The 24003-nt window shown below is 49.9% G+C and overlaps 1 protein-coding gene across 4 annotated transcripts in view; it reads left to right on the plus strand.

The window, feature by feature from the left end:
- Positions 1 to 24003, plus strand: part of tbc1d24 (TBC1 domain family, member 24) — a 95478-nt gene that overhangs the window by 51763 nt on the left and 19712 nt on the right. For all 4 annotated transcript variants that reach the window (XM_072481391.1, XM_072481390.1, XM_072481392.1 and 1 more), the window contains 4 exons: positions 3184 to 4229; positions 19253 to 19411; positions 19563 to 19626; positions 20014 to 20109. In XM_072481391.1, the coding sequence (XP_072337492.1) occupies positions 3268 to 4229; positions 19253 to 19411; positions 19563 to 19626; positions 20014 to 20109 (1281 nt within the window). In that variant the 5' untranslated portion in view covers positions 3184 to 3267. The remainder of the gene's footprint in view (positions 1 to 3183; positions 4230 to 19252; positions 19412 to 19562; positions 19627 to 20013; positions 20110 to 24003) is intronic.

Genomic DNA, 24003 nt, shown 5'->3' on the forward strand with positions numbered 1-24003 from the left:
GGCTCAGAAGATAAACGTCCTGTACTCCAGACTGTGCTCCAGCGTGTTCCCATTGATCCAAGACGCCACGAATTACACAAAAGCAATGGAACTCCTCAAAGAACACTACGCGCAGAAGGCAAACACACTCTTCGCCAGGCATATACTTGCTATAATTATAAGATCTTGTATCGCCCCGGTAAACTCAACGAGCCCCCAGACGCCCTCCCCCGAGGTACATGTGCCAGCGCACAAGTGGACCAACTCCGGGCCCTACACGACAGCCTTTCTGTCACCCGGGGGTCATTTGATTGTACCATCTGGTCAAGGCTCGCAATCTGCCCTACTCCGTCGAGGAAGTAAGGACAGTCACCAGGGACTGCCAGGTCTGTGCGGAGTGCAAGCCGCACTTCTACCGTCCAGACTGTGCGCACCTGGTGAAGGCTTCCCGCCCCTTTGAACGCCTCAGCGTGGAATTCAAAGGGCCCCTTCCCTCCACCGACCGTAACACGTACATTCTCAGTGTGGTCGATGAGTACTTCAGATTCCCCTTAGCCATCCCATGCCCCAATATCACGTCTGCCACCGTCATCAAGGCCTTCAGCACCATCTTTGCTCTGTTCGGTTTCCCCGCCTTCATCCACAGTGACAGGATCCTCATTCATGAGCGATGAACTGCGTCAGTTCCTGCTCAGCAGGGGTCTAGCCTCCAGCAGGACGACCAGCTACAACCCCCGGGGAAACGGGCAAGTAGAGCGGGAGAATGGGACGGTTTGGAGGGCCGTCCAGCTGGCCCTACGGTCCAGGAACCTCCCAGCCTCTCACTGGCAGGAGGTCCTCCCTGATGCTCTACACTCCATCCGGTCACTATTGTGCACTGCCACTAATAACACACCCCATGAACGTGTTTTTACCTTCCCCAGGAAGTCCACATCTGGGGTGTCGCTCCCGACTTGGCTCGCTGCTCCAGGACCGGTCATTCTGCGTAGGCACGTCCGACTCCACACGGCGAACCCCTTGGTGGACAGGGTTCACCTGCTCCACGCCAACCCTCAATATGCCTACGTTGAGTTCCCCGACGGTCGCCAAGATACGGTCTCATTCAGGGACCTGGTACCGTCAGGTTCCACCCCAACACACACCCACCCACCAATGCGCCCCACCTCCCACCGCGCCGCCAATATTGACCCCACCAGAGCACCCCCCCCTCCCCTTTTCCGCACAAGAGGACGAAGAGGACTTCTGCACGGAGTTCCCCGATGACTGGCCAGCATCAGCACCGCCATCGGTGCCACCTCCACCACCGCCAGCACCGACTTCGCCGCCACCGTTACGCCGCTCCCAACGAAGCACCAAAGCACCGGACCGGCTGAACCTTTGACGGACTCCGGACCGTCAACATGGACTTTTCTTTCCCTACTACTGTACATAATTGCACTAATTGTATATAGTTTTACGTCACCCCCGCCGGACTTACTGTAATAGGAGATGTAAGGTAGGACCTGCACTACAGGTCCGCCGGTAGCTCCTGCCGGCTGGCTCCGCCCACGGAGAACTGTATAAATATGCATGACCTCCAGTGCCCTGCCATTTCACCAGCTGCAGCAGGAGGCCACACATCTGACTGTAATAAAGCCACAGTTGAACACAACTTTAGTCTTTGTGCAATTGATTGTGCATCAAGCTCCTGCTACTTTTGGATCGCCTGTCCCTGGGTCATCACTTCCTCCTCCACCCGGTCGACCACCTCCTTAATCGAGGCCACCGCCCGGGTCAGGTCCTCCACACATTACGATGCCGGGCGAACTTCTTGTCCAAGTATTTAACCCACAGATCCATCGTCCATTGAGCTGGTGTGGTCGAACTTTGCTTCTCTGCCATTGCATCCACCAAACCCTGAACTTCACTCACTTCCAAACAACTTTTGATTTCTTCTTTTACGATTGTTTCTTGGGCTCAGCTCCACAAAATAGGCGTCGCCTTCTCCTCTCGCTTTTATCCACTTATGTTGCAAAATTCCCACAGAAACCCAGCTTAAAAGCCGTTAAAAAACAGCTAAGGGCGGGAGCTGCTAAATGTGCGACCGTTCACTCCATGGTCACCACCGGAAGTCAGTAAGCAGCTTCCTAAATGTAGTATATCAATCTATGCCTGAGCAAACTGTTGCTGATAATTCAATGCATTAAAAAGTCTTAAGGTGAAAAAAAACTATAAAGGAAAATATTTAAGGGGAAAATGGTGTTTATACCATAAATTTACCTGCACCCTCATTCCGTTGTCATTCATAGTGTTGGGGGCAGTGCCTTTTGTTTATTTTTTTATTTAAAGTACCCAATTCTTTATTTCCAATTAAGAGGCAATTTAGCGTGGCTAATCCAACTACCGTGCACATCTTTGGGTTGTGGGGGTGAGACCCACCCAAACACGGGGAGAATGTGTAAACTCCACACGGACAGTGACCCGGGGCCAGGATCGAACCCGGGTGCACGGCACCTTGAGGCACCACTGTGCCACCGTGCTGCCCACGGAAAGTGCCTTTTATATTTCAATATCACTGGAATGCCTGCTGTGAAACTGGGATCTGATGTCACCTTGGGATGGTCCAAAGTAACTAATTTTACTTCGGCAAACATGGTAGCAGTTTGAGACTGGCAAAGTCGCACTAACAGCAAATGGATATAATCTGTTAATTACTGTGTTGAAAGAAGGAATGTCGGCTGAGGCAGCAGAAGTTCTCACTCTTCACAATATTGCTATGTTTTATATCCATCTGAATCTGGGGCCTCACCCTGATGTGAAAAGTGCTATGTAAATACAATTTTTTTTTCTCTTGGGCACTGTGTGTTGTGGAGACCTTGCCTTTAAAGGTACATGAACAGGTCAGGCAGAGGAAAGAAATATATAATTCTAGAGCACCAATCATTTTCAAATGTAGAGCAACTTAAAAATAGGAAAGAGTGAAGTTTATTTGTTACATGTTCAGATTTATGGTGTCACTTGCCTTCTCTGACAGCCCATGTCCTCATCCCTTTATCCCTTAGATTTCCTCTTGAATTGGGAATGTTGATCCCTCTCATTTGAGTATTCAAGCCATATTCCTTTTGTCAATGATTAGTCCTCAGTTCAACTTTATGTCTCTCCTTATAGATGCTTAAAGTTATAATGGATGCAAAATGCTAATTTTTGATATCCTTTGTCCAACAGTGAAAACATGATTGCCCCTTCAAATTCCACCCTACTCACCCCAACTCTCAAGAATTGAAACCGAACAATCAGCGTTCTCCAGCTATGTCTGACACACAGTGTGGACAGTTTGTGGACTGGGGCAAGATGGTTGACCTGGAGAAGGATAGTCCTATGGTCCCATCCATCATAGATGGCAACTTGCTAAAGCAGTATGCCAGACAAGGTTACTGGGCAAAGAGCCACTCTCTAAGAGGCAAAATCTATGAGCAAATTATCAAAGCAGTCTCCTGCAGAACCGTGACTCCTGATGCTGAGGTGTACAAGGATATTGTTGGAAAAATCACTGGGAAAAGGAGCCCCTCCAACATACCGCTGCCGGAATTTGTGGATGGCAGTGTTGTGCCAAACTATTGTCTGAACACAGATGGAACTGTTGCAGTTAGGAAGATTGTGGTGTGTATTTCCAATCAGTTTCCAGACATCTCTTTCTGCCCTGTGTTGCCGGCCATTGTGGCACTGCTCCTGCACTACAGTGCAGATGAAGCAGACTGCTTTGAGAAGGTGTGTCGGCTCTTGGCCTGCAATGACCGTACAAAACATTTCATAGACCAAACCTTCCTGGCCTACGAGTCCTCCTGCATGACCTTTGGAGACCTAGCCAATAAATACTGCCAAGGCGCTCACAAACTGATAGTGAGCGCTTCTGAGGATGTGCTGGAGGTTTACTCTGATTGGCTGCGGTGGATGTTTGGAGACCTGCCCTTTAACTATGCAGCAAGAGTATTGGATATATTCTTTGTTGAAGGATTTAAAGTACTGTACAGGGTAGCGCTAGCTCTCCTTAAATTCTTCCGAAAAATCAGAACCAGACAGCCTGAAAAATCTGCCAACATTCGAACTGATATTCAGAGCTTCGTCCAAAGCATCGCTGAGCACATCCCAGTTGAGAAGCTGTTGGACAAAGCGTTTTCTATCCGCCTGTTCTCCAGGAAGGAGATACGTTTGCTCCGAGATGCCAATGAAAAAGCACTGAAGCAAAAAGGCATCACAGTAAATCAAAAGAGGTATTTTACTCTGGTTTATTCAGCACTAAAATTATTTCAACCTAGAATCTTTTAGAATTGCGATGCTTAGCCCTCTGCTTAAATGTTTTCTCCATCACATTTGAAAAAAATTTAATTTAGAGTACCCAATTGTTTTTTTTCCAATTAAGGGGCAATTTAGCATGGCCAATTCACCTACCCTGCGCACCTTTTTAGGTTGTGGAGGTGAGACCCACGCAGACACGGGAAGAATGTGCAAACTCCACACGGACAGTGACCCGGGGCCAGGATCGAATCCAGTTTTGCCGTTCTCCATCACGTTTTGACAGAATTTTCTTTCAGTTGATTTTGATTGAATGGGAGCTGGAAGGAATTCCATCCTTTATCCATAGCCACTTACTAAAGATTGACATTATTCAAAAACGTTATCTGAGAGGTTTGTCATGAAGTAGAAGTGCTGTGAAATGTTCCTCTGCAGAGGAACTGATGTAACCACACTACCAATGTTGGCTTTCATTTCTACCTCATTAAGTTTGTTCATTTTTGTTTTATGCATCATGTTCCCGAGTCTGCATCCGACGACCACCTTGTCCAAGGTGTGAATAGGGTCGAGCTACTTCCTGTGGGGCAAGACAGGCCCTGACACTTGAGTCGCCTACCCTGTGCTTTTCTGATGATGTTGCCAAGAGGCAGCATGTGAATAAATAGGTGGGGGGCTAAGGATAGATTGTTGGGAGGTAGCAGAGCTGATGATCCAGGAGCAAGCAGGCATAGAAGTCATTGCAAGTGGATATGATTTGATACATATATTTGGAACTCTGCATTTCTCACCTCCATTCCCTGCATCTCGCTTCTTCCCTCCTTGTTCTTCCCCCCCTCCCTGCGCTTGCCGCACTCCCCCTCGCTCCCACCGTCTTGCACACTTCCCCTCTCTCTGCGCCTCGCGCACCCCCTCTCTCTGCGCCTCGCGCACCCCCTCTCTCTGCGCCTCGCGCACCCCCTCTCTCTGCGCCTCATGCACCCCCTCTCTCTGTGCCTCATGCACCCCGCCTCTCTCCGCCTCACACACCCCCTCTCTCTGCGCCTCGCGCAAACCCTCTCTCAGCGGGTCACGCACCCCTCTCTGCAGCTCTCGCACCCCCTCTGCGCCTCGCGCACCCCGCCTCTCTGCGCCTCACACACCCCCTCTCTCTGCGCCTCGCGCAAACCCTCTCTCAGTGGGTCGCGCACCCCTCTCTGAAGCTCTCGCACCCCCTCTCTCTGCGCCCCTCGCACGCCCTCTCTCGCACGCCCTCTCTCTGCACCTCGCACACGCCCTCTCTCTGAGCCTCGCACAAACCCTCTCTCAGTGGCTTGCGAACCCATCTCTCTGCGGCTCGCGCACCCCTTCCCTCTGTGGCTCGCGCACCCCCTCTCTCTGCGCCCCACGCACCCCCTCTCTCTGCGCCTCACGCACCCCCTCTCTCTGCGCCTCACGCACCCCCTCTCTCTGCGCCTCACGCACCCCCTCTCTCTGCGCCTCACGCACCCCCTCTCTCTGCGCCTCATGCACCCCCTCTCTCTGCGCCTCACGCACCCCCTCTCTCTGCGCCTCACGCACCCCCTCTCTCTGCGCCTCACACACACCCTCTCCCTGTGGCTGAGGCACACCCTCTCTCAGTACCTCGCGTACCCCTCTCTCTGCATCTCGCGCACCCCCTCTATCTGTGGTTCGCGCACCCCATCTCTCTGTGGTTCGCGCACCCCATCTCTCTGTGGTTCGCGCACCCCATCTCTCTGTGGTTCGCGCACCCCATCTCTCTGTGGTTCGCGCACCCCATCTCTCTGTGGTTCGCGCACCCCATCTCTCTGTGGTTCGCGCACCCCATCTCTCTGTGGTTCGCGCACCCCATCTCTCTGTGGTTCGCACAACCCCTCTCTCTGTGGTTCACGCACCCCCTCTCTCTGCGGTTCGCGCACCCCCTCTCTCTGGGGTTCGCGCACCCCCTCTCTCTGCGGTGTGCGCACCCCCACTCTCTGCAGTTTGCTCACCCCCTCTCTTTGCTGTTCGCTCACCTCCTCTCTTTGCGGTTCGCACACCCCCTCTCTCTGCGGTTCGCGCACCCCCTCTCTGCAGCTTCCGCACCCATTCACTCAGCACCACGCACATCCCCTTTCTCTGTGGCTTCCGCACCCCCTCTCTCTGCGGCTTCCGCACCCCCTCTCTCTGCGGCTTCCGCACCCCCTCTCTCTGCGGCTTCCGCACCCCCTCTCTCTGCGACTTCCGCACCCCCTCTCTCTGCGGCTTCCGTACCCCCTCTCTCTGCGGCTTCCGTACCCCCTCTCTCTGCGGCTTCTGCACCCCCTCTCTCTGCGGTGTGTGCACCCCCTCTCTCTGCGGTGTGTGCACCCCCTCTCCCTGCGGTTCGCGCACCCCCTCTCTCTGCGGTTCGCGCACCCCCTCGCTCTGCGGTTCGCGCACCCCCTCTCTCTGCGGTTCGCGCACCCCCTCTCTCTGCGGCTTCCGCACCTCTCTCTGCGGTTCGCGCACCCCCTCTCTCTGCGGTGTGTGCACCCCCTCTCCCTGCGGTTCGCGCACCCCCTCTCTCTGCGGTTCGCGCACCCCCTCTCTCTGCGGTTCGCGCACCCCCTCTCTCTGCAGTTCGCGCACCCCCTCTCTCTGCGGTTCGCGCACCCCCTCTCTCTGCGGTTCGCGCACCCCCTCTCTCTGCGGTTCGCGCACCCCCTCTCTCTGCGGTTCGCGCACCCCCTCTCTCTGCGGTTCGCGCACCCCCTCTCTCTGCGGTTCGCGCACCCCCTCTCTCTGCGGTTCGCGCACCCCCTCTCTCTGCGGTTCGCGCACCCCCTCTCTCTGCGGTTCGCGCACCCCCTCTCTCTGCGGTTCGCGCACCCCCTCTCTGCGGCTTCCGCACCTCCTCTCTCTGCGGCTTCCGCACCCCCTCTCTCTGCGGTGTGTGCACCCCCTCTCCCTGCGGTGTGTGCACCCCCTCTCTCTGCGGTTCGCGCACCCCCTCTCTCTGCGGTTCGCGCACCCCCTCTCTCTGCGGCTTCCGCACCCCCTCTCTCTGCGGTTCGCACACCCCCTCTCTCTGCGGTGTGTGCACCCCCTCTCCCTGCGGTTCGCGCACCCCCTCTCTCTGCGGTTCGCGCACCCCCTCTCTTTGCGGTTCGCGCACCCCCTCTCTCTGCGGCTTCCGCACCTCCTCTTTCTGCGGCTTCCGCACCCCCTCTCTCTGCGGTTCGCGCACCCCCTCTCTCTGCGGTGTGTGCACCCCCTCTCCCTGCGGTTCGCGCACCCCCTCTCCCTGCGGTTCGCGCACCCCCTCTCCCTGCGGTTCGCGCACCCCCTCTCCCTGCGGTTCGCGCACCCCCTCTCTCTGCGGTTTGCGCACCCCCTCTCTCTGCGGTTCGCGCACCCCCTCTCTGCGGCTTCCGCACCTCCTCTCTCTGCGGCTTCCGCACCCCCTCTCTCTGCGGTTCGCACACCCCCTCTCTCTGCGGTGTGTGCACCCCCTCTCCCTGCGGTTTGCGCACCCCCTCTCTCTGCGGCTTCCGCACCCCCTCTCTCTGCGGCTTCTGCCCCCCAACTCTCTGTGCCTCACGCACCCCCTCTCCCTGCGGTTCATGCATCCCCTCTCTCTGCGGCTTCCGCACCCCCTCTCTCTGCGGCTTCCGCACCCCCTCTCTCTGCGGCTTCCGCACCCCCTCTCTCTGCGGCTTCCGCACCCCCTCTCTCTACGGCTTCCGCACCCCCTCTCTCTGCGGCTTCCGCACCCCCTCTCTCTGCGGCTTCCGTACCCCGTCTCTCTGCGGCTTCCGCACCCCCCTCTCTGCGGTGTGTGCACCCCCTCTCCCTGCGGTTTGCGCACCCCCTCTCCCTGCGGTTTGCGCACCCCCTCTCCCTGCGGTTTGCGCACCCCCTCTCCCTGCGGTTGGCGCACCCCCTCTCTCTGCGGTTCGCGCACCCCCTCTCTCTGCGGTTCGCGCACCCCCTCTCTCTGCGGTTCGCGCACCCCCTCTCTCTGCGGTTCGCGCACCCCCTCTCTCTGCGGTTCGCGCACCCCCTCTCTCTCCGGTTCGCGCACCCCCTCTCTCTGCGGCTTCCGCACCCCCTCTCTCTGCGGCTTCCGCACCCCCTCTCTCTGCGGCTTCCGCACCTCCTCTCTCTGCGGCTTCCGCACCCCCTCTCTCTGCGGCTTCCGCATCCCCTCTCTCTGCGGCTTCTGCCCCCCAACTCTCTGTGCCTCACGCACCCCCTCTCCCTGCGGTTCATGCACCCCCTCTCCCTGCGGTTTGCGCACCCCCTCTCTTTGCGGTTCGCTCACCCCCTCTCTTTGCGGTTTGCACACCCCCTCTCTCTGCAGTTCGTGCACCCCCTCTCTCTGCGGCTTCCGCACCCATTCACTCAGCTCCACGCACACCCCCTCTCTCTGCGGCTTCCGCACCCCCTCTCTCTGCGGCTTCTGCACCCCCTCTCTCTGTGCCTCACGCACCCCCTTTCTCTGCGGTTCATGCACCCCCTCTCTCTGCGGTGCGCACACCCCTTCTCTCTGGCTCGCGCACCCCCTCTCCCTGTACTTCACGCACTATTCTTGCTTCCTGCATTTCGCACTCTCCCTCTTTCTTCATGCATCTCAAACTCCCCCTCTCCCTTCCTGTTCATTGCACATCCTCGCCTCGTGCTCCCTCTCTGGTTGCCTCTCCCTGTTCTCCATCTCTCACTTCCTCACCTCGTGCTCCCTCTCTCGCTTCCTGCCCATCGTGCTCCCCCTCTCGTTTCCTGCCCCTCACACTTCCTGCCCCTCGTGCTCCCCATCTCGCTTCCTAACCCTCGTGCTCCCCTTCTCACTTCCTGCCCCTCGTGCTCCCCGTCTCGCTTCCTCACCTTGTGCTCCCCCTCTCGCTTCCGGCGCCTCTTGCTCCCCTCTCGCATCCTGTTCCTCGTGCTTCCCCTCTCACTTCCTCACCTCTTGCTCCCACTCTCGCTTCCTCACCTCATGCTTCCCCCTCTAGCTTCCTGTGCCTCACTCTTGCTTCCTCAACTCGCGCTACCCCTCTCGCTTCCTCGCCTCATGCTTCACCCTCTAGCTTCCTCAACTGACGTTACCCCTCTCGCTTCCTCACCTCATGCTTCCCCTTCTAGCTTCCTGAGCCGACCCCTCTCATTTCCTGCACCTCGCTCCCTCCTCTAGCTATCTGCGCTTTGCCCTCTTGCTTCCTGCGCCTTCAATCCATCTATAACTTCCTGAGCCTCCCCCTCTCGCTTCCTGCCCCTCGCGCTCTCCCTCTCGCTTCCTGGCCCTCACGCTCCCCCTCTCGCTTCCTGCGCCTTCAGTCCCTCTATAACTTCCTGCGCCTCCCCATCTCGCTTCCTGCGCCTAGTGCTCCCCCTCTCACTTCCTGCGCCTCCCGCTCCCCCTCTTGCTTCCTCACCTCGTGCTCCTCCTCTTGCTTCCTGCGCCTCTCGCTCCCTGCGCGCCCCACTTCCCCTCTCGTCCTGCGCCTCCCGCTTCCACTCTGGCTTCCTGCGCCCCCTACCCCCTCGCTTCCTGTGTCTCCCGCATCCCCTCTCACTTCCTGTGTCTCCTGCTTCCCTCTCGCTTCCTGCACCTCCCGTTCCTACTCTCGCTTCATGTGTCTCCCACTTTCCTTTCTCACTTCCTGCACCTCGTGCCCCCTCTTGCTCCCTGAACCTCGCACCCCCTCGCTTCCTGCACCTCCTACCCCCCTCACTTCCTGTGTCACCTGCTTCCTGCGCCTCCTGTTCCTACCCCTATCGCATCCTGTGTCTCCCGCTTCCCCTCTTGCATCCTGCCCCTCCTGCTCCCCTCTCGCTTCCTGTGCCTCCTGCTCTCACTCTCGATTCCTGCGCCCCCCGCTCCCACTTGCGCTTCCTGCGCCTCCTACCCCCCTTGCGTCCTGTGTCTCCCTCTTCGCCTCTCGCTCATTTTTGTCGATTATGCCTTTATCTTTAGCTCCATTTCAATTTCTTCTGTTAGTCTTGGTACCTTTAAACCTTTTTTGCCCCCTCCACTTTTCTTTGATTTCCCTCCTAACATTTGACAAATAGCCTCTTGGAATTGATAGGTTACTGCCTTGGTCACAGTTTAATCTCTTTGTAAGGCCAAATCTCTGTTTTGGATTTTGCCTCAACTGGGAGCGCATTATTCAGAAAAGATATTCAATTTTCCTTTGTTATTAACAAAAAACATGTCAGATTGGTTCAAATGCAGACATGTTCCCGTCTTGGTCTTGACGGCACCTTTGCCAACAACAGTTGTTTGGAGAGAGAACCAGGTTTCTTTTTTTTCTTAATTTATTCTTACATGAGTCCTATCTCTCATCACCCTTGAACTGAGTGAGAGCATTTAAGAGTCAACCACTCTTGGAGTGATCCGGAGTCAACTAAGGATGGCAGATTTCCTTCCCTAAAGGACATTAGTGAACCAAGTGAGCACTGAATAGTTCTCAATTCCAGAATTATTATTATTTTTTATAAATTTAGAGTACCCAATTATTTTTTTTCCAATTGAGGGGCAATTAAGCGTGGCCAATCCACCTACCATGCTCATTTTTTGGGTTGTGGGTGCTCATTTTTTGGGTTGTGGGTGTGAGACCCACGCAGACACGGAGAATGTGCAAACTCCACACGGACAGTGACCGGGGCCGGGATCGAACCCGGGTCCTCGGCGCCATGAGGCAGCAGTGCTAACCACTGCACCACCATGACGCCCTTCCAGAATTATTAATTGAATTTAAATTCCTCCAACTGCCGTGATGAGATTTGAACTCGCGTCCCCAGAGCATTCACCTGCACTTCTGAATTACTCATCCAGCGACATAACCACGTTGTCACCATCCCCTCTCTATAGCTCTGTCTCTCATTTCTGGGGTCATGCACTTCTGGGGTCATGCACTTTTTCCTATCATTGCATGACCAAAGCACTGGGTCCTGCACTCGCTATTCGATGTTACCATTGACTTGTCTTTGCATTTTGCATCTTGTTCTGTATTAAAAGAAAATGTGTTGTGGTGCTTTAAGTTCACATGAAAAAATGACATTATCTTTGTGATAAAGCCAAGGATATCTGTCTCCGGAAAGAATGAATCCCAGATCAGAATCTAGATTTAAAAATCCCAAGTAATAAATGCAGTATAAAACTCTCCCATGTTCTGTATCAAACTCGGAGGAACATCCTGTGCTGTGTCAGGATGACACTTCTTTGTCTCTCACCAATGTTAGAACAGTGGCTGTGCCAAAGTGCAAGCCATTTTAAGCTCCATATCTCTGTGCACTAGATGTTGTCTTGAATCTGCCCACTCAATGTATAGTATTGCTGTTAGCCAGCAAAGTTGGTGACTTTATCAAGACCACTCTGGACTAGTTTCCCAGCGGATTTTTGGTAGTGAAAGGGCAGTGTGCTGAGACTTCCACCTTGCTCACTATGTTTTTAGCACAAAACGATGCGAGATAATTGCAGTCATATTACAAATCACTTTGCTTGATGAGCCTTTAAATTTAAGGTCAGCCACTTTAGGTAAGTGTTGATGCTGAACCTTTATTTGTGGCGAGTAACTGTCATGTGTGTCTTTGTGTGTGTGTTTGTGCATAAATCATGTGCAGACATTTTTCTCTGACCCATGTACACTGGCTCTGTGCACAGTTAATCAAATGTTGCAATTTAAAGGAATTTCAGGCACTTTGTGCCATTGTCAACTGCAATTTGGGTTATCAACTAAATAGTTCAAAGAAAATTATATTCCTGAAAATAGTGTTTTAGAATGTATTATCTAATCGGTAACAATTGATCATCTGTCTGTAATTTGAAATATAGTCCATTCATTGGAAATTAAAATATAGTGATTACATCTGCTCTCTTCGGTGGATGTAAAAGATCCCGGGCGTCATTCTCCGACCCCCCGCCGGGTTGGAGAATCGCCGGGGGCTGCCGTGAATCCCGCCCCCGCCGGTTGCCGAAGTCTCCGGCACCGGATATTCGGCGGGGGCGGGAATCGGGCCGCGCCTGTTGGCGGACCCCCCCGCTCGATTCTCCGGCCCGGATGGGCCGAAGTCCCACCGATAAATTGCCTGTCCCGCCGGCGTGGATTAAACCACCTTTTGAACGGCGGGACAAGGTGGCGTGGGCGCGCTCCGGGGTCCTGGGGGGGGGCGCGGTGCGATCTGGCCCCTGGGGGTGCCCCCACGGTGGCCTGGCCCGCGATCGGGGCCCACCGATCCGCGGGCGGGCCTGTGCCGTGGGGCACTCTTTCCCTTCCGCCTCCGCCACGGTCTCCACCATGGCGGAGGCGGAAGAGACTCCCTCCACTGCGCATGCGTGGGAAACTGTCAGCGGCCGCTGACACTCCCGCGCATGCACCGCCCGGGGATGTCATTTCCGCGCCAGCTGGCGGGGCAACAAAGGCCATTTCCGCCAGCTGGCGGGGCGGAAATTCCTCCGGCGTCTGCCTAGCCCCTCAATGTTGGGGCTCGGCCCCCAAAGATGCGGAGCATTCCGCACCTTTGGGGCGGCGCGATACCCGTCTGATTGGCGCCGTTTTGGGCGCCAGTCGGCGGACATCGCGCCGTTTCGGGAGAATTTCGCCCCCCATTGCACTATCTTGACGAATAAGGGGGGAATTCTTCTTGGTGCTGTGGCTAATATTTATCCCACAAACAACATCACTTTTTTTTTAAATCTGGTCGTTATTACAGTGATGTTTGTGAGAGTTTGCTGGGTACAAATTGCCTGCTGCGTTTCCTACATTCCAACAGTGACAATGCTTCAAAAGGTTTTTTTTCGGCTGTAAAGCACTTTGGGATGTCCTGAGATTGTGAAAAGTGCTACAAAAATGCAAGTTTTTAAAAGAATAACAAGTGACTGGCATTTAACAGAAGCAAATGATATGTGGGACTATTGGGAAAGTGCCAGTTGTAGAGTAGATTAAATAAAGGTTCAGCTGTCGGGCTGGAATTGGTCGCAACCTCAGTTAAATTTCACGTTTACTTTATTCCTGTCCTTCTGATATAATAACTACATTGTCCTAATGGAGGGTCACCCAGTACTCTTAAACATGATACCAGCCCATACTGTGCTTTTGGGTTCAAACTTTGGTTTCAACGCTTTGCATTATCATGTGTGGGCAGATAGTAGCAGAGCAGGTGAGAGCTACTGAAAAGAATTGTCCTGTCGTTCCCCACATAACTTGCTTCTCGTGGGTCTGCCAGATGCTTAAAATTCCCTCCATACGACCATAAGACATATGAGCAGAAGTAGACCACTCCAATTTTGATTCCTGCCATTCTGCTGGCTGAGATACCACCTTCGAGAGAGAGAGGGAGCACAAGAGAGAGAATTAGTGAATGCAAAATCTAGACCTCTGTTGCTGCCTTTCCTGTTTGGTGGGGTTGGAGTCTGCTTGTATAGTGACCTAATGGGATAGGTTAGGAGGTAACATTTTGAAAGCCAGTGCGCTTCTTTTGTCGGTAGGCGATTTCACCTTGTGAAATTTTCCTTCATTCTTTCCCAGTGTGGTTAAATCTCTCTATTTGTTTCGGAATTTCCTTGGTTAATTTTGGCAAGGAAGCAACAACAGTTCACAAGAACATTCCTTTTCTTCTAAGTAGTTTATTAATACATGCTGTTCTTTGGTGGACTAGTTAAAGAATGCAGGTTGGAGTGGGGGTGTAATTGCAATTTGCCTCAGGCTCATGATGCATTTTTTTCCCAGAAGGGACTAGTGGAGGAGGTCCTGCTTTGCAAAGCTAACCTTGAATCCTTTGATTAATGTACTTCAGAGTTTTAAACTGAAGATTCACAGTAGCAATAGACTTTCATAGTATAAAAATGAGAGATTTTAGGGTTTTTTGATCCCCTTCTTTACTCAGACGATCGCCCTCCAAAAGCCACAGTAGGATTGTGATGATTTTCACATTGTCTTGATCAGGGTATGAAGGCAGAAATTGCTCCTAATTGCTCAAAGTGGAAAAGCAAAATAAAACAATTGAGCAACACAATTTCCTTTCGATTATTACTAGATATTGACTTTTCTTGAGAGTTGTCTGAATAGTTCCATGAGAATCCCTGTTGTGCACAGAGCCAGGGTGTACGGTTTTGCTTAAATGATTATGATTTTGTTTAATCAAAAAGCAGTATAATGCAGATGATGGAAATCTGAAATAAAAACAGAAACTGCTGGAAATACTTAACAGGTCATGCAGCATCTGTGGAGAAACAGTTGATGTTTCAGGTCAATGACTTTTCATAGTTGAAAACATGGTGGTCTCTACATTGGGAAGACCAAATACATGATTGGGTGGTCACTTTGCAGAGCACCTCACTAATCCAGTGATTCCAAACCTTTTCAGTAATACGGCACACTTCAAAGAGACAATTGCATAGCACACCCATTTTTTTCAGCTGAATCAGTTGCTCATAAACGTCACATTTATTTACATTTGCTATGGTTACAGTCTTGCTAGAGAGGTGTGCAACATAGTGCGTGCAATAATTTAAGTGCCCAATTCTGTTTTTCCCTATTAAGGGGCAATTTAGCGTGGCCAAACTACCTATCCTGCACATCTTTGGGTTGTGGGGGTGAGACCCACGCAGACATGGGGAGAATGTGCAAACTCCACCTGGGGAGTGACCCGGGGCTGGGATTGAACCTGGGTCCTCGGTGCCGTGAGGCAGCAGTGTTAACCACTGCGCCAATGTGCCGCCCTTACAGCAATTTAAATAAGGATCAAATGTGTTAATCATAGAATTTACAGTGCAGAAGGAGACCATTTGGGCCATCAAGTCTGCACCGGTCCTTAATGTTTCTAATCACCACAAAGTACACCGTCTTCGACAGCGAGCACAAGACACATTTTCAAAATCAGCTCAACTCGGCTATTTCTTTTTTTTTTAAATTTAGAGTGCCCAATTCATTTTTTCCAATTAAGGAGCAATTTAGCATGGCCAATCCACCTAGCTTGCACATTTTTGGGTTGTGGGGGCGAAACCCAAACAAACACGGGGCGAATGTGCAAACTTCACACACTGACCCAGAGCCAGGATCGAACCTGGGACCTCGGCGCCGTGAGGCAGCAGTGCTAACCCACTGCGCCACCGTGCTGCCCTAACTCGGCTATTTCTAACCATTCATAGCCCTAATCTATTCCACACGTAGCACTTGGTTCGGATGTCTGAATTTGGCCTTTTCGCGTTATGAATTTATTTTTGTTTCATCAACAATTGAATAAGCAGAGGAATCAAACTTATCAGAGGATATAAAATAGATCCGGCAAATAATCGTGGATACGGTCAATTTTGCTGCATCTGCTAGCTTGTTTTGTCTTGTTTTGCTATTAGTACTGGCAACACGGTGGCACAGTGGTTAGATCTACTGCTTCACAGTGCCAAGGACCTGGATTCAATTCCGGCCTTGGGTGACTGTGGAGTTTGCACTTTCTCACATATCAGCGTGGGTTTCCTCCAGATGCTCCGGTTTCCTCCCACAGTCCAAAAATGTGTAGGGTAGGTTGATGAGTTGTTGGGATAGGGCAGGGAAGTGGAGTGGAATGGAGTGTTCTTTCAGAGGGTCAGTGCAAATTTGATGGGGTGAATGGCCTCTATCTGCACTGTAGGGATTCTATGGATTCTACTATCAATAAAATAGTGAGCAAACACCATTTCTTGGTTTCTATGGTGACTAGTAAATACTATCATGTCATCTCAATTTCACCCTGTGGCCATCTGCGTTTAGAATGTTCACATTTTAGAGTCGAAAGACCGATACTTTACTTTTAAAGTATTTGATGATTAATTTTCATGAGTTTAAATTTTGGTTGGATTGAATATTGTTTAAAATGAAACCATATGTTTGTTTTACATTGATTTTCATTATCTTTGTACAAAATTTTGTGGCACACTTGGACAATCCTCATACCACACCAGTGTGCAGTGGCACACTGGCTGAAAACCACTGCCCTCGTCCACAAGCTGGCATCTCTGTCTTTGGCCTGCTGTACTGTTTCTGTGAAACTCAACGTATGCTTGGTGAACAACACCTCATTTTTCGATTAGGCATTTTACAACATCCAAACTCAACATTGACCTTAATAATTTCAGACCATAAACTCTGTCCCACCTTTTGGTTTCCTTTTCTTTGCATATTTCGTTTTTTCTCTTACTTTTGCTTTCAACATAGTAGCACACCTGCTGTCGGCACATCTTTTGCTTCTTTGTTTCTTTTCTTGCCCCATCACCTTCCCTTTGGCCCTGTAAGACTAATTCTTCTGCTATTTCATCTTTACTGCCTTCCACCCCATCACATCCTTGCCCCTACCACCCCTGCTCAAATCTATTACATCTCTAACTTTTCCCCATTCTGACAAAAGGTCATCAACCTGAAACTTTAGCTCCATTTCTTTCTCCACAGATGCTGCCTGACCTGAGTATTTCCAGCATTTTCTGTTTTTTATTTTTGTTTAGTTCCTTAGTATGTAGCCAACATTCTTGTGTTTTATCAGTAGAAGCTTGCTCTTTCTCTGGGATGTGGGAATTGCACTGATTACTTTCTCTTTTTTTGTTCTTTCATCTGTCTGTTTTCTTTATGACATCCAAATATGTTCCTGTTACACTACGTCCTCAATGTCCGATTTGCAGACAAAGGTAGGCTATAGAAAGAACTTTCTTCACAAAATTTGGGTGAGTTGAAGCACACTTCTGCATTGAGAGGGTGGCTCTCTATGATCCTTTTCGACCCTCCTGACACAAAACACACATCCACTTGTTTCTGGACCAAGCCTTCTGAAATGAGTATTAATACTTTAATTGCAGCAAGAATCAAAATACATTATGTGCTGTGCTACTGAGCAATACAGACTGAGAAATGAAAGTTGCCATTGTCCCAGAGGGCCAAAGGCTGCTTTCCCCTTTGAGAGAGAGAGCTGACTGGTGGTGATTTAACCTGAGGGCCACCACACCTCAGGCGAAGGGCAAGGTTAAGAAGGCAAAGCCTTCATGGATAACCTCAACCGGTTCAGAAATTCAACCCACACTGTTGGCGTTGCTCCCCATCACAAACCCGGCGTCCAGCCAACTGAGCTAACCAGTCCCTACAGACTGAGAAGCTTCATATTCATTAGCTGGCTGGCTGACATATGCAGCATGGTTGATAATTAATTGGGTTGGGGATCTACAATTGGCCTCCGTGCCCCTGAGGTAGAAAAAAATACATATTAGTCATTGTCCCCACATCAGATCCCTGGTGACCTTTACTGGAAAGTTCACTCATTCACATTGTTCTTTGATGATTAGTGCAAATGTACCCAATGTATTCCCATGTAAAAAGATGTGGGTATGGGGATTAAATTAAGAATAGTAATGCAGTGTTGTACAAGCAACTACTCATTTCTGAGTTACTAGCTGAATTATGTTGTTCTTCTATATTGCAAGTGTACAAAATCTCCAGTTCCATCACCGGTCACAAGAACACTGCCTCAAAACTCACTTTACTATGCCAGTTCATCTGAGACAACAAGCCATTTTCAGTGCAGCATTAACTGGCATTGTTCTAAACATGACTTGTCACAGTTCTCTCACCTGAAAAAAAACGATGGAAGTGTGACCATTGTATAAATTAATTCAACCAACTCTTTATTCTATCCGCCCCCACCTAATGCTATGAAAGCCAACACATACCCAATGTCTTGGTAAGATGCCATGGCTTTTAACCCAGTGTGTCCGAACAGTGCATAAGATCATTATGCAGAGAGCATTTCAAACTGCTGTATTTTCAGAATTCCCTAGGTGCCAGCCATAGATTAGCGGGACCATGTAGATCCAGTCTTGACAAAGGCATTTAAGTATAGCAGTGCCTTGTGCGTTTTTCTAGGAGCTTCTCATTTGCCGTGACAACTCTGGACTATCTATAGGTCTCGAGTTGGCAAAAAGGGGAAAAATATGGTTAAACAAAGCTCAACTCCTTCAGCAAGAAAATTTCTATCAGTCGCAGCAGTCCATAGAGTATTGCAAACATGTATGGAGATTTGAGAGAGGGTACAAAACAAGTGCAGGCACAAAGCAAAATCACAACTTCTGAACCTTCGAGTGATGATGTACATTGCACAAGAGTAACAATAGGGAAATATTATGACTAGGATATTGCAGAAAGGTAATAATAGCTAGTACTGTTAACAGGAGGGGGTTGTGTTGCATGCAAGCATAGAACGAGACCAGTGTTGTTAACAGGGTAACATGTTGCACGAGAGAGTAATAGTAGGCAAGTATTATTTGCGGTCTTTTATTTCTCCTCTTCCAATTGCCGAGAACTGAAAGAGTACCTACCTCACCCACTGGTGTAAAGGTCCCTTCCTTTATTCAATTTTAAACTTGATGCAGTGAAATGGGGCATATAATTTAAGTAGGATGTAGGGAATCATAGAATAGCTACAATGTGGAAAGGCCATTCGGCCCGTCGAGTCTGCGCCAAATCAGTTTATGTATTTGACCCAATACAGTTGCAGGTCATTTGGCTTGATGGCAGAAGCTGTTTTTTTAGTTAATTAAACCATTTTAAAACCACGTTTATGCTTTCCTAGTTATCTTTGTATAAATGTGGAGTTTGAACAAATGGCCTCTTCTGTCAGCTTTTAACTAAAAATACAGTTTAATTGCTCTACCAATAATTGTACATTTGAGGAATCAACAGTATCAAACAGTTATTATTAAAGGGACCCAACCCGTAAAGGTGCTGTTCTTCAGGTTTTTTTGCACAGATAACTAAAATTTGCAAATGTTTTAAGTTTACAGCAAAATGTTTGATTGGGTGTTCAAACCTCTGTGCCTGTGCATTGGTGGTGTGGCTTGATTTTTGGGTTTGTCTTGTACGTAACACTGAGGGCCATGTGGTCTTTAACTATTTTACTCCATTTAAAATGTATAGTTTCTGGGAACCCCAATTTCCTTTTCATACCATAATTGAAAGGCAGTGTAGATCGACCATTCTGATCCACTCTTTAATTTGTATTTTCTTGCCCTTCTGTGCATTTCTTGTAGACACAATGTTCATCTAGCAGTCAATGTGGAAAACTTCAAATCTAATATTGTCAGCGCAAAGGAGATGAGAGAAATTTGGTCCTGGATCCCAGAACGATTTGCCCTTTGCCAACCAATGTTGATTTTCACTACTTTGGACCATGGTTATAGCCTGAACAGGTAAAATATAAAAAAGTAACATTCTGCAGGTCAGGACTTTCTGTGGAGAGAAATAAAGTTAATCTTCAGGTCAATGACCTTACATCAAAGCTGGCAAACAGGTTAAAACACAGCCACGTCCAAGGATTTAAATGTGTTACTTTAATTTCAGATTTTATGCTCACTGTGAGGGCTATGAACCAACTATCATTCTCATCAAAACGACAGAGGCTGAGGTAGGTTGTGTATTTAACACAATTTGAAAACACTTTCAGAGTTGTAATCGAGTGCGCACTTGTTTTATTTTTGAATTGCAGAAAGCAATAGCTACAATGGGGGTGGTGGAGAAATGCAAACGTGAAAAGGGAAAAGTTTGCACAGCAGGGGAGAACTATTAGTCCAACGAATTTAGGAAATTGTTGGAACTTTGCTCTAGGTGTTTTGACACCTGTCTTGAAAGACCTATACAATGACAGGAAATATAAGTGTCTTAATGAGGACAAACCCAAGAAGAATTTCTAAGGGCCTATTCAAGACTTAAAATTCACAGGGAACACCATGCCTGAAAGCAGGTCATCGAACAGCTACTGCCTGAAACTGTCACCATGCCTTTATTTCAATAGGTTTGTGGTGCTTACCTTACAACGGATTGGAGAGAACGAAGGCGAGGAGGAAACAAGCTGAGTTATTTTGGCACAGGAGAATGTTTTGTGTTCAAGGTACTGATGATGGATTCTTTTGGCTAATATTGCATTGTCGCTGTCTGTTTTACTACTGAAAGGTTAGAAATTTATGCTTATAAATAGAAAATGTATGCAGTTGGCATATTAATGGCACTGTGACAAATAGCAAGTGTTCACTGAAGGAGAACTGTGAAGAAATTGGTTTTATCATGGAGTCCATGTACCCACTCAGGAAATGACCTATTTCTAAAGAACAGACTGTCCTTACGGATAATTATTTCCTGGAGGTATTTCCTTGCTAACTACTCAGCTGCTGAATACTTGATCTAATTGGTGGGCCTATCTAATTTTTGCAATTGCTTTTTGGTCAAAATACTCTACATTTTTTGACATTCATAACCATAACCAGCCTCTGTGTGTGAAAAGTGTTCTTTCTCCCCAAGTGGTGCCATCTCTCAAATTATAGCAGCTGTTTTTAACGTTCAGATTGTCACCTTTTAAAGTTCTAACATAATATTTTTTTTTAAATATTTTTATTCTCCTTTTTCACATTTTCTCCCGCATTTGCACCCATCAACAATAAACAATAATCAGCAAGATATGTCAATCCCCATAACAATAACAATGATCCCATCCGCCCACCAACCCCCAAACATCAGCCCGCATGTTTACATAAACAAATGGCAAAAAGGAATCAGGGATTACCCATAGTCACCCTTAACCTACACAGCCCCCCTCCCCCCCCACCCCAACTAATGTTCAATGTTATCAAGTTCTTGAAAGTGCATAATAAATAGTGCCCATGACTTGTAGAACCCCTCCGAGCTTCCCCTCAGTTCGAACTTAACCTTCTCAAGGGTCAAGTATTCCAACAGGTCCCCCTGCCACGCCAGGGCACTGGGTGGAGAGGCTGCTCTCCATCCCAGCAGGATCAGCCTTCAGGTGATCAACGAGGCGAAGGCTATGACATCTGCCTCCGCACCCGTTTCCAACCCTGGCTGGTCCGACACCCCGAATATGGCCTCCTGGGGATCCGGGTCCAGTTTCACACACACCACCTTGGAAATTACCCTAAACGCCTCCTTCCAGTACTCCCCTAGCTTTGGACAGGACCAAAACATATGAACGTGATTAGCCCCCCCCCCACCCTCCTTCAAAAAATCGGCTCGTCCTAGCCCTCGTGAGGTGCGCTCTATATACCACCTTCAGCTGTATCAGCCCCAACCTCGCACATGAGGTGGAGGCATTCACTCGCCGGAGCACCTCACACCAGACCCCCTCCTCTATATCCTCTCCCAGCTCTTCCTCACACTTTGCTTTGATCCCTTCCAGTGGTGCCTTATCCTCTCAGCGTTTGACTGAGACCAGACTGAGGGCAGAAAGAACTCCATTTCAACACTAACGGTGACCAGATCTTTGAAATACATAGCAAGTGGCTGCCATCTTCGGTAGGACCCCTCAATTGCTCCCCTCACGGTGTACTTTACTTTTTCAAGGTAGAGGAACTCCATCAGAACTCCCTGCCACACTGAGGCATTGGGTGGCAAAGCTGACCTCCATCCCATCAGCACTTGCCTCCGAACAATTAGCGAGGCGAAGGCCAGGACATCTGCCCCCGCACACATCTGCAGTTCCAGCAAGTCTGACACCCCAAATATGGCCACTACGGGACAGCACTTGAGCTCAATTTTCAGAAACGCTGACATGGTGCTAAAAAAGGAGGCCCAGAACCCCACGAGCTTAGAACATGACCAGAACATGTGCATTTGGTTAGCCTGGCCCCTTCCACATTTGCCCTTCACTCCCACAAATAATCTACTCCTCCTTGACCGAGCCAGATACGCTACTTTTAAGCTGTATTAAGCCAAACCTCGCGCACAAGGACGTGGAGTTCACCCTCCGCAGGGCCTCACTCCATACCCCATCCAACACCAGCCCCAACTACTCCCACTTGGCCGTAACCCCCTCCACCGATACTGCGTCATTGGACATAATCCTTCCATAAATACCCCCCCCCCCCCCTCGTGTCTATGTGGGTTTCCTCTGGCTGCTCCAGTTTCTTCCCACAAGTCCCGAAAGACGTGCTGTTAGGTGAATTGGACATTCGGAATTCTCCCTCTATGTACCCGAACATGGGCTGGAGTGTGACGACTAGGGGCTTATCACAGTAACTTCATTGCAGTGTTAATGTAAGCCTACTTGTAACAATAATAAACATCCATACGCAGAGCCCCAAATTTGCCAATCTCTCAAAGTGCTTGCCGAATTGTCTCAAAATTCGACTGCCATTACCTCCGTCAGATTATTCACAGTAGTAGGTGCAGCCCCACCCGACGAGCTTGCCTCTGCCATCTTTGTTCCCAACGGACTCGCAACTCCCCTAGTTCCTCTGAAGGGCCTCTGTACCCTTTTTCCAGTGTTTTTTTCCCCGGTCTTTAACATCATCTTGTAAATAACTATTAAATGGGCGGGTCTGTTGTCTACACGTTGCCCCCCCGGATCATTGTCCGTGTGGAGTTTGCACGTTCTCCCCGTGTCTGCTTGGGTCTCACCCCTACGGCCCAACATGTGCAGGGTAGGTGAATTGGCCACGATAAAGTTGCTTCTTAATTGGAAAAAAGAATTGGGCACTTTAAATTTGAAAAAAGACTAAAAACCGAGCTACCTACCTTAGCTTTTATTGGTAGAGGGATTGAGTTTCGGGGCCATGAGGTCATGTTGCAGCTGTACAAAACTCTGGTGCGGCCGCATTTGGAGTATTGCGTGCAATTCTGGTCGCCGCATTATAGGAAGGATGTGGAAGCATTGGAAAGGATGCAGAGGAGATTTACCAGAATGTTGCCTGGTATGGAGGGAAGATCTTCTGAGGAAAGGCTGAGGGACTTGAGGCTGTTTTCGATAGGAGAAGGTTAAGAGGTGATTTAATTGAGGCATACAAGATGATCAGAGGATTGGATAGGGTGGACAGTGAGAGCCTTTTTCCTCGGATGGTGATGTCTAGCACGAGGGGACATAGCTTTAAATTGAGGGGAGATAGATATAGGACAGATGTCAGAGGTAGGTTCTTTACTCCGAGAGTAGTAAGAGCGTGGAATGCCCTGCCTGCAACAGTAGTGGACACGCCAACACTAAGGGCATTCAAATGGTCATTGGATAGACATATGGACGATAAGGGAATAGTGTAGATGGGCTTCAGAGTGGTTTCACAGGTCGGCGCAACATCGAGGGCCGAAGGCCCTGAACTGCGCTGTAATGTTCTATGTTCTTCCAAAATAGCTCCGTACACTGCTGACACTGCCCCCTTCTCCAGTCCCCTTGTCGTCAACACCTCCTCCAGCAATGTGGAGGCCGGTTCCTCTGGGATGCTCTGTATCTCCTTCCTGGCAAAATCCCGAACCTGCATGTACCTAAACCCTTCTCCCTGCTCCAGCCCATACTTCGCTTTCAGCTCCCTCAATCCTGCAAACCGACCCCGAAGAAACAAATCTTTTAGCGTCTTAATCCCCTTCTCTTCCCATTTCCGAAAACTTCCATCCCACCTCCCTGGCTCAAATCTGTGGTTCCCCCGAATCGGCATTTCCCTTGACCCTACCCCCAACCCAAAATGTTGACGAAACTGCCTCCAGATTTTCAATTAAGCTATTATTACCGGACTCCCTGAATATTTCCCCGGAGCTATCGGGAGTGGCTCTGTTGCTAGTGCCTTCAGCCCGACCCCCTGCACAAACGTCTCCTCCATTCTGACCCACTGAGAATCAACCCCTCTGAAGGCATACGGCATACTTGCCTTCATTGGCCGGGGCATTGAGTATAAGAATTGGCAAGTCATGTTGCAGCTGTATAGAACCTTAGTTAGGCCACACTTGGAGTATAGTGTTCAATTCTGGTCGCCACACTACCAGAAGGATGTGGAGGCTTTAGAGAGGGTGC

This window comes from Scyliorhinus torazame, chromosome 17 (assembly GCF_047496885.1).
Source record: "Scyliorhinus torazame isolate Kashiwa2021f chromosome 17, sScyTor2.1, whole genome shotgun sequence".
Taxonomy (NCBI): domain Eukaryota; kingdom Metazoa; phylum Chordata; class Chondrichthyes; order Carcharhiniformes; family Scyliorhinidae; genus Scyliorhinus; species Scyliorhinus torazame.